At 38.5% G+C, this 10,793-nt stretch overlaps 1 protein-coding gene across 6 annotated transcripts in view; it reads left to right on the top strand.

Annotated features, from left to right (window-relative positions):
• CAPRIN2 (caprin family member 2) overlaps positions 1-4,970 on the top strand; it is a 34,718-nt gene extending 29,748 nt beyond the window's left edge. For 4 of the 6 annotated variants that reach the window (XM_027894621.1, XM_027894624.1, XM_027894620.1 and 1 more), the window contains 4 exons: positions 230-415; positions 1,695-1,795; positions 2,519-2,585; positions 4,052-4,970. In XM_027894621.1, coding sequence (XP_027750422.1) covers positions 230-415; positions 1,695-1,795; positions 2,519-2,585; positions 4,052-4,620 — 923 coding nt within the window. In that variant the 3' untranslated portion in view covers positions 4,621-4,970. The remainder of the gene's footprint in view (positions 1-229; positions 416-1,694; positions 1,796-2,518; positions 2,586-4,051) is intronic. The other 2 variants (XM_027894623.1, XM_027894622.1) reach the window with 2 other exon arrangements.
• The last annotated feature ends 5,823 nt before the right edge of the window (positions 4,971-10,793 follow it).

The raw sequence follows: 10,793 nt of genomic DNA, 5'->3' as shown, positions 1-10,793 counted from the left end.
AAGGTGGAAAGACCTTCCCCGGTTCTTCGTTCGCAAAGAGACTGGCCATACTCTACAAAACTAAGGGAGGGATCCCCAGTTATTTCAAGTAATGGAGAAGCAGAAGAATAGAATATTCAGAGCAGCTTAATCGGTCTCTGAACATCCTAATGCTGCTCTTGTTTCTAGGTGTGGTAACTTACTGCAGTTAGAAAAAGCTTTGAATTCATCGATGCCTTCTGTTTTTAAGCAGTGAACTACCAACCTGATGGAGCTGTTCCTGTTAGCAACGGTAGCCTTGCCTTTTATCCAGCACAGGCTAATGTTATTCCCAGACCCCCTCAGCCTTACCTTAATAGTCGTGGGTCTGTCAGAGGATCTGCTCGAGGTGGAAGGTCACTGGCTAATTCATATCGCTCCCCCGGTGGCTACAAAGGTATGTCTGTATTTACTACCACCTTAAAATTTGCTATATTAACACTGTGACGTGATTTAGCACAACACAGTACTAAATTCATGTTCTACATGTGAAACTTCTTAAGACAAGACTTTAAGGGCAATGTGCAAAGAACAGAGTCCTCTTGTAGAATTCAAGGAAGTTCATTCTGACTTGAGGTCCCTGTACTTGAGATCCTCAGGTCAAACGGTAGAGCAATTTCATGGCCTTCCTAATTATGAAGATAGAAACTTTCACTAGTAGGTTATTAGATTACCTAATTTCTGTGTATGTCATTTACTGTTTTGAACTGTTTACCCACTTTATTCTTTCTCTTGGCATCTGTCTTGCTAACAGTCTGGGCAGGCATTTTTCTCATCAGATGTCACTTGCAGTATTTGCCCAAACTGAGATTAATCTTTGCTTAGCACTGCTGGCTTTAATATTACCAACAGAAACCAGGATGGGGGAGAGGCTCCCAGTAGTGAAGAGCCCTTCTAGATTAAAAACAAACTGAAGAGTTATAAGAGGAGGATTATTTGGTCTCTGCAGACCAGTTGTTCTTTTGCTGCAAGCTGAAGCGTTATAGAAAGTTTCAGCTGACTTTAAGCAGATAACTTAAGGTTGTTGGTAGTTGTGGTCTATTCCACTTTCAAGGGGAAGGGCACTTAGTGTGTGACAGTTGCTTCAGTTATTTGGGCTGAGCCTGCTCATACCTGGTAGGAATGTGTACCAGATGGGTTCTATAGGTCTAATTTAACAGCAGTTGAGGGTTTGGTGGTGTCTGGTAGGAAATTGCTTGCAGTCCTCTTTGGTATTTAAATAATAGCTTAAGTTAATACTTTAAGGTAGTAAGTTATTAGCTAAGAGGCAAACTGTTATAGTGGCACCTAAATGTATGACGGTGGTAGTTATATGTAATAGCAAAAGGAAGTATTTCTTAATTCTCTGTTAAATCCTGTTTCTGGATCTAGCAAGCTTGTCAGCTGCTCTGTGAAATCCCATCAGTATCACAGGCAATTGTTAGGGTCTGATATTAATATTTTTAAAACCTGCAATTTTGATATATCCACAGTGGATAGTTATTAGTAGCTAATGAAATGCATTTATTATAGGAGTAGTAAGACTCAGTTCCAGATTCTGAATTTAAGAATAGCTCTTGTAATGCACAGCTTAATATGTATGATTGCCAAAAAAAAAAAAAGCTCTAGTTATATTCTGGGCCTGTACTGTAAACCAAACAATGAATAATATTGAATAATCAACTTTATTGGAACAGGTTTTGATGCTTACAGAGGTTCACCTTCAATAACTAATGGTAACTATGGCCAGCTTCAGTTCCCTGGTAGAGATTATGCTGGAATGCCATATTCTCAGAGGGTAAGTATTGACTTTGTTTCCAGTAGCCTTCCAGTGTAAGGAGCTAAGTCTTCTAATATGATAATTTTTCATAATCTTAACAGGTGAACTATTCCTTACAATCTAGAAGTTAGTTTTGTTTCCTAGGCAAAATTTTTTTGGAATGGTAGACAGCAGCTGAATTAAGTCAGTTCAGACAGGTAACACTTTTGTATGACAAGTTGATTTTAGTCTGAAAGGAATTTTTAAAATGCAAACAGATGGTAAATAAGATGATGTATAAGTCTGTATTACCGAAGAAGTTGATACACTAAAATGACTTTGTAATGTAAAATAATGAACTGCTAAATGGACTAACTGACAATGCAGTTATGCAAAATACGAAATAAAAAGTAAGAAAACAAAGGATCCTGGGAGGAGGAGGGTCTGTGAAGGTCTTCTACAGGCTCATGGGCTTCTAACAGACTTGAGATTTTTAAGTTCAATGAGTTCTCTCAGTGAACTCAACTGAGTGCGTAGTTCAGAAATTAACTTGCATTAAACAAGCATCAAAATAGCTCTTCAATTTTATACAAGCTGTTTTATAGAAGTAAATTTTCCATAAGTAAGGTTGTTTATGTTTTCTTTCTAAACTCCATCATTGTCTATTCTAGAGATTAAATTTGTTCTGCAAAAAAAATAGTGTATTTGTCTCACTTAATGTCAGATTTGCTTACACCCATCTTCCTAATTCTTCTCTTTTAGGATGTTAATTACCAGCAGTGCTATAAACGAGGTGGGATAAGTAGTGGTCCTCGAGCAAATTCAAGAGGTAAGGCTGACATCAGGTTCCCAGTGGTACAAACACGTGCTGGGGTGAAGCAGCTGGGGTGTTGTTACAAATAGTGTGAAAAACAGTGCACCATCACTAACATAACAGATTGAGCTTAGTATGAATTAACTGAGCTGGGGGGAAGCTTGAGCACTGTTCTTAGGCAGCACTGCATAGCAGCTGATTTAATTTCACTGTTCTCAGGTTGGAGTCTTCACATGTCAGAGTTCTGACACAATGGTAGCCTACTAAACTTCACTAATAAAATGACTAGGAAAACACACATATGGTGGTTCTCTGTGCTCAGGGAAGAAGCATTTAGCTTTCCCTTAATTGTTTTCTCTTGATTCTGGGTATGGTATCAGATCCCAGACACTTTGTAAGATAACTTCTTCTATGAAAAAGTGTGTTTGGTAATACAGCTTTACTCTGTACTTCCATGGTGGAGTATAAAACCTAAAGAAATAAATAAGACCAGATGTTGGGAACCAAGCAAAAATAGCATATATTTTGAGAAGCTGTAAACAAGATTATTTAATCCTATTGTATGTGCTGGAAAAGATGGACTTCCAGTGCTACAGGTGAGAAGTGAGATGAACAATAGCTGTAGATAACTACTTCAGAGAATAAAGGGAATTTATGGCATATCATGGAAGCTGTTTTAGGGTAAAGCAGGTAATCTCTCAGTTTGAGGGAGGATTTATAGAATACATATCAGAAGAAAACTAAATGAGATGGTGGTGAATTAACAGTTGACAGAAGTACTCATTAGCATTAACATCTCATAGCAACTTCCCTTAGTTTCACTGATTATCTCTTAACATGTTGCTTTCCAGTGGAAATAACAATGGTTTTCAACTTGAGTGTGATTGCTTTAAATTTCTTAAATCTATTAACGTTTTCATTCTAGACCCTTTTAACTTAGATATTAGAAAAGATTAAACACTTCATTTTGGGAAATGTGATGCGGAAAACTTTAAGCCTGACAAACTAGAGTTGCTTTAAATACTCTAGCATCATAAATTAGGACTACTAAAGATGCAACTCTAGAAGAACAGTATTGAGTAACTTGAAGTGAAAATTCAGATCCTGAAGGTGACTAAATGACCACTTGGCTCTAACTTCAGCAGTTTTTTTGGGAATTACCTTTTATCTCCCCTCAGAAGTTAGCATATGCTTTTTATGCATATATATGTGAAAAAGCAAAGCTAAAACTATTGCAGACTACTGCCCTCTCCTACTTAGGAGTATGAGAAGTAATTGTTCATAGCTAAATTATGTCCCATCTTGCTGAATGCAAGTGTGATGAATGTAAACCAGCTTCAAAGCTCTCTTCTCACTGAAGTCCTTTAACTTGCTGTGGCTGAAACAAACCTGTTGCAAAGCCTGTATGCTTATGCTTATGCCTGCAGGCCCAAGTGTATCCTTCTGTTTTAATAATTAATGCTGCTAATGATTTTTAACAGCAGGGTGGAGTGACTCCTCTCAGGTGAGCAGTCCAGAACGAGACAATGAAACCTTTAACAGTGGGGACTCCGGGCAGGGAGACTCCCGCAGCATCACCCCTGTGGACGTGCCAGTGACGAGCCAAGCTGCCACCATCCTCCCGGTGCACGTCTACCCGCTCCCGCAGCAGATGAGAGTTGCTTTCTCTGCTGCTCGAACATCCAACCTGGCCCCTGGAACTCTGGACCAGCCCATTGTGTTTGACCTGTTGCTGAACAACCTTGGAGAAACTTTTGATATCCAGCTTGGTAGGTTCAACTGTCCGGTGAACGGTACCTACGTCTTCATCTTCCACATGCTGAAACTGGCTGTGAACGTTCCGCTGTACGTGAATCTCATGAAGAATGAAGAGGTCCTTGTGTCAGCGTACGCAAACGATGGGGCTCCTGATCATGAAACGGCTAGCAATCATGCAGTCCTGCAGCTGTTCCAGGGGGATCAGATCTGGCTACGTCTGCATCGGGGAGCCATCTATGGAAGTAGCTGGAAATACTCCACCTTCTCGGGATACCTCCTTTATCAGGACTAAAGTCCAGTGCGATGTTTACAAAAGAGCTGCTCCAAACACCTTGGTGGAGGGGGGTGGGACTAGCTTTGCACTTACTACTGACTTTATAGAGGATATGTGGTTCCATTATTGGGGGGAAATGATGGTCCTGTTGTGCAAGGTGAAATCATGGAGTTGGGGTACTGAATCAGCACTAATTTGGCACTTTATCAGTTGTGATGTAGCCTTGCTAATAAAGCTGTGAATGTATATTGTTTGCACTTACCCTAAACTGTGTTAATGTCCAGCTTACTACACTATTGATTGCCTCAAGTATGGGCTATTCACAATGCCTTGTTGTGCCTCAATAAAACAAGTTAATATGCATTTTAGTATTAATCTTGCTCGTGGTTTTAATTTTAAAATATATCACTGAGCTTATTCCTGATGTGGGACATACATGAATATTATTGCATAGAACTGGTCTTCAAGGTTCAGTAGTTCAGGGTAATCTGTGTTTAACTAGGATTACTTGTTTACTTAGTTCCTGCTTGATATCCTTATCAGGTGTTCCCTTGATCAAAATGAATTGAAGATTTAGTTATATACCTTCTTTCTTTTTAACTGAAAGGCCAAGAAATGAGAAGTGAAATGCTGCATACTTAGGACTACTTATTCCATATACATATCCTGTCAAAACCTAGCATTGTCATAGCATCAGTCCTTCAGTAGTGATGGAGCTGAGATTCTTAAACCTGAAAATAATCATTAAAGGGCTAGCTCACTGTGTTATTCAGGTGCAAGATATTGTAAAGTTAAAATTCACCCTTCTAAAGCATAAATGGCTTCCCTCATGCAGGAGGCTTGAATCAGATTGTAATGCAAGTTATCTCCTCATATGAGAAGACTGCTGAGGAACTTTGTATCTGAAACCTGCTGCTTGCAATTTAAATCAAACCTGAACACAAATGCTAGGAAGCATTTCTGAAATTCCTTTCTTACAGCTGTTGGGTTGTTTGACTGGCCTTCAGCACTCTCTTGTGGCCTGAGGATTGAAAAGACATGAGGTATGTCCTTGTCTATGCTGCAGTGTGTCAAACACTATAAATAATTCCCATGTTTAAAATGGTAATATGAACTAGTAAGAAGGTAGGTCAGTCTCTTCCTCTTGTCAAAAGCTTCAGTAGATTGTTTTAGCAGCACTGTATCTGAGCGTGCTAAGGCAGCCAGTGCACAAGCCTGACTGGTATATCTAAGGCTGAACTAGAACTATACAAAGTAAAAGTAGCTCAGCTATCTGCTTATTTAAATAAAAGTAAAACCCTAAATTTAATAATTTTCAGACCTGATATAAAGCTGCTGTTTCTACGTAACTGGTTTCACAACTTCAACTTTAAGCAGTTTGCCCTTGCAGTCATGCAGATGCCAAAACAAGTCTGGCATGACTTCATGAAGTTACTAGCATTAAGATCTTGAGCTTGTTCCAAGCTCAGATTTCTTTTTCATGCAGATTTTTTTAGAAGGTGATCACACTTTGAGTCTTGGTTTAATTCCTTTGGCAAATTTTGAGTTGAGATATTTAGGTAGGATAAGCTTGGGCACTTAGTTTTTACTATTACAAAAATGTCAAGCCTTAACTATTGCACCCTATGCCTGTATTTTGTATTTTCAAACACATTAGTTCTGACTTTAGCCAGTGAGGAGTCTTATTTCTAGAACAGTCAATACAGAATAAGTGGCAGTCTAACTAGCACTTTTTCCTTAGAATATTAACTCTCCTTGTATATTAATTGAGAAATTTGGTAGGAAGGCAGAAGTGGTAAGGTAATTTTCAGCTTGCAATAGCTTTGCAGCTGTGGCATTGAGTCACCCTTCTCCCAGGCTGTCTCTAATGGGACTGGTAAATGTGAGCCCTATTGTGTGTGCAGCAGGTATCCCTTGCACTTCAAACGTAAGTGCACAACTGCTGGTGGACCCACATTACCATTTCTTTGAGTCTAATCTTATATCTCACTGGTAGTTCTAACAAAGTGATAAACATCTTTCTTTCAGAACTGGTTGTCCATTTGCATAATACAGCTTTTCAAATACCTAACTAAAAAGAGTACAACCAGAATTGTGTGGATATGATGAAACATGGAATCTAATAATTGTACTATTCCTTGATAATGAACTTGACTGTAAGTCACAGCTTCTCAAAAACACAAAGCTTTTTAGGCCTAATCAGCCTGAATTAAAATAATCCCTACAGCAGTAGCTACTTTAAAATAAAATGTCTTTCTCCTGATATTTTTTACTTAAAAAAAAAATATACAACTTGGACAATTCTCTTCCCTTAGGAAAAACTAAAAATGATTAATTTTATGCTATGGGTTTCTCACATAGTACCTTTTTATCTACAGCTCTTGGTTTTCACTTTTTCTAGTCAGCTGTCATAAAGCAGCTTTCAGACCAGAAGCTGTTACTGAACCTCAAATGCTAAGGCTGTGTTTAAAAAAAAAAAAAAAAAAAAAAACAACAAAAAAACTGCAGAACACCAAGCAAAGCACCTTTTTTCCACTCCAGTAGCTGGCTGAAACCCAAGGGTAGAAAAGTGTTATTCTAATCTCCGAAACATCTCAAAAACAGGTAAAAATGTGACATCATCGTTTTCTATGGTGATAAACACCAGGTATTGATAACCCCATCCTTTATGCTTCTAGATGAATGCTTCTTGGAAGCTTCTCAAAGTACTTCAAAAGACTTCAGTGCATTTATTGGCACAGTTTTAGTCTACCTCAGAATGCCCAGACGAATGCCCTAGTTCTTTATTCTGCTTCTGGGCAAACCATTTAATAGGTGAGTTTCACAACTTGAAAATACTTGAGGTAACACTGCATAGACTTCATGTAAATACTGTCTGACAGCACTTTTTTCCTCAGTAATTGTTAAATGGAGTTGCTTGAACTGTTGCATTAGGAAAAATGCCCTAACTGTGTAAGAATGATATTTGGGTCTAATTAAAACATACAAAGGGACATCATATTTCTGCTAATTTCTTACTGCTGTCTTGCTACCTAAATTGGATACCACCTAAATTCTCTCCAGCTTAGTTCTCTAGTGCATCCTGCTGAAGATAAACTGTAAGGGTAAGGAATTAACACTACATTTTGATTTTGAATGAGTGAATTTCCATGTTTCCTTGGCCTGAGGTCAGTGAAATACTGGAATTACCCTGAAATGGGTAGGTGTAATGGTTTTGGCTGGGAGAGAGTTAATTTGAATCACAGTAACTGGTATGGGGCTGTGTTTTGGATTTGTGGCCAAAGCACTGTTGATAACACAGCGATGTTTTGGTTATTGCTGAGGCCTTCTCTGCCTCTCGTACCACCTCACCAGCAATTGGGCTGTGGGTGCACAAGGAGCTAGGAAGGAATACAACTGGGACAGCTGATCCCAATTAACCAAGAAGATGCCCCAGACCCTACGATGTTGTTCTCAGCAGTACAAGCTGGGGGAAGAAGAAAAGGGAGACGTTCAAGATGCAGTGTTTGACATCTGAAGTGACCATTACATGAGTTGGAGCCCTGCTTTCCTGCAAATGGCTGATCACCTGCCTGCCCATTGGAAGTGGTAAAAGAATTCCTTATTTTACTTTGCTTGAGCATGGCTTTTGCTTTACCCCTTAAACTTTTCTTATCTGAACCCTCAAGTTTTCTCACTTTTGCCTTTGCAATTCTCTCCCTCATCCCCTTGCAGGGGCATGAGTGAGCGGTTGTGTGGGGCTGAGCTGCCTGGTCGTGGGGTTAAACCATAACAGGTTTCTAGGAGTTTTCAAAACACCAGGGTACCAGTATTTCTGTGAATTTTTTTGCAGGTTATGGAACGGATGGGAGACTATGAATAATGTCCCAGAATTGGCATGACTGACTGCCTGCAGCTAGGGAAACCTCCATCCTGCAGGCTGCAGTGCAGGGAATGCCACTGCTCTGTTGCAGTGGTTCAGTTTACACACCTTTTCCTCCCCTACTGCTTTGCTATCTAAAGCTGCTCCAACAAAACAGTCAGCAGGGGAGACTGCTTTGGAATTTTAACTCTGATCAAAGGCTTGTATCTGGAGAACTGGAATAGATTGATCTGCTGCAGATCATCCTTGCTAACTCTTTATCAAATCTATACATCATTTGAGAGTCTTGTGGAGGATATGAAAATTCTGTTGTGTATTATAATTGGAGAGATACAGTACCATAACCAGATAAAAATGAGTTAACTCCAGTCAAGTGCTTGTTCACAAGTCCTTGATCAACTTAATGTCATGTCTTGTTTCCCAACTATAAACAATCCTGTTAAAAATGAAAAAACTTATAAATTTGTATCTGTGGACTGAACATTTCCAGGTGGTGTTGCGCTTGAAAAAATAATATGGTGAAGCACTAATCTGGCTGGAAAGTATTAGTTCATACGTCTTTTGGGCCTTAGATGAGTAAGGTTTGAGATGTGGCTGGTATGGAATGACGGCTTTATGCTAAGCACAAATATAATCACTTTGTCATTAGATTACTGCAATGAAGTAAACCCTGTACTGAAAACAGTGGATCACTTTTAGCCTGTAGCACATCACACAAAGATGATTTTCTTTCCATGAGTGTCTGCTATTAACTGCAACTTAGGACCAGATGCTGTCTTAGAGGAACTTGGTTGGCATGATAAGGGAGCTGTTGTTCTATGCCAGCAGAAAGTATTACACATTGTGTTCAGCTGAGACTCCACATGCAGTTCTAAACCACCAAAAGTCAAAAGACTAATTCCAAGTAACCTGCAATATGTAAGGCTTTTCTAGTTTTCCTCTGCCTCCCAAAGTTCTTGAACTTATTCCAGTTATGTTGATGGCAATTCTGTCAGACACTTGGTCTGATTTTTGTTGAAGTCAAACTTGCATTGCTTTAAAAATATTTGGTTTCAGCAACTGAGTTTCAAATTAAGATTGTTTGTTCTAAATGCTGTATAAAACCCATGCTATAGTGCACCTGTAATGTTTTAGAGCTTTAAAAAAACCCCAAACTTTGCTTTTCTGTCTCTCCCTACCTCCCTTGTACTATCTTCCTTTTTTTTTTTTTTCCCTGTACTTGTATGTTGGGGCAACTTTGATTTCAATTTTTTTATTTCAATTTCTTCGTATATCACTTGTCCCTGTCCCACTGAACTTTGATCACCAGCAGAGTTACAGGGCTGACAAGCAAATCTCAGAATTTTACCTCAGATTCTCTATTTGCAGAGCAAACAGATTAAAAAAACCAAACCATTGTAATTTAGTTCGAGATCCAGAATTTTGAAGTAGATGAAGCCGAAAGCATTAACAGAATCTTCGCTCTAACAATACAAGTTCTTGCTTATAAGTAGTTACTTCCATCCTGAAGTTTTTGAAGTTACATAAAAAAACCCTCTCAACTGATGACTACACTTATTTTTAAAATAACATAGCCATTGGTATGTATGGAGGGTCATGTTGTATAGAAAGAAGTATCAGGCATTCAGAAAATCCAGCCCACAGGCAAACTACAATGCTTGCAACAATAATTCCATAATTAAATCACTGCTGGCATACTACAAAGGAAATAAGCATTGTTGAACTGGATGTTACTTGATTTGGAGACTTGCTGGCATTGCCTCATTGATGTCTGTGTGCACAAAAAGCAGATTTATAAACTAAATCTCGGGTGTAAAATCTCTTCCACTTTTTGTGTAATCAGTGTTGAGTGTTAAAACGGCATTTCAGATACAGGTAATAAGTGCAATAAAATTCTTAAAAACACTTGAGGAAGATATTAATATAGTCTTTAAGCATGTTTTTTTCTGTACTGATGTTTTTTGTCACCAGCTCTGCAAGACTGAAGTCCTTCAACAAACAAATTTTGCATCTTTTAAGTTTTCTCACTACAGATGAATACACAGAAATAGAATGAAGCAGAACTGCTCTTAAACTGTCCACAACATCCCATTTTGGGAAAAGGGAATAGAGAGAGAACACCACAAGTCCATTAAAGTAAGTTGTTTTGGGTATGATATGTGATCCAAGATCTTTGAAATGGGCAGTTTTCACTGGACTAGTCTTATTTAAAATGGGAAAATAACAAAGAATTGCCATAAATAATAATTACATAGTTAACATAGGTTTTTTTACACTAACATTGTTTTTGTTTCTGTTTTATGATTACAGAACATACTCTCATCTACTT

The sequence above is a fragment of the Empidonax traillii genome, unplaced genomic scaffold, assembly GCF_003031625.1.
Source record: "Empidonax traillii isolate 1590-97213 ecotype Southwest subspecies unplaced genomic scaffold, ASM303162v1 scaffold434:size946695, whole genome shotgun sequence".
Lineage (NCBI taxonomy): Eukaryota > Metazoa > Chordata > Aves > Passeriformes > Tyrannidae > Empidonax > Empidonax traillii.
This window is presented reverse-complemented; position numbering and strand designations above follow the sequence as displayed.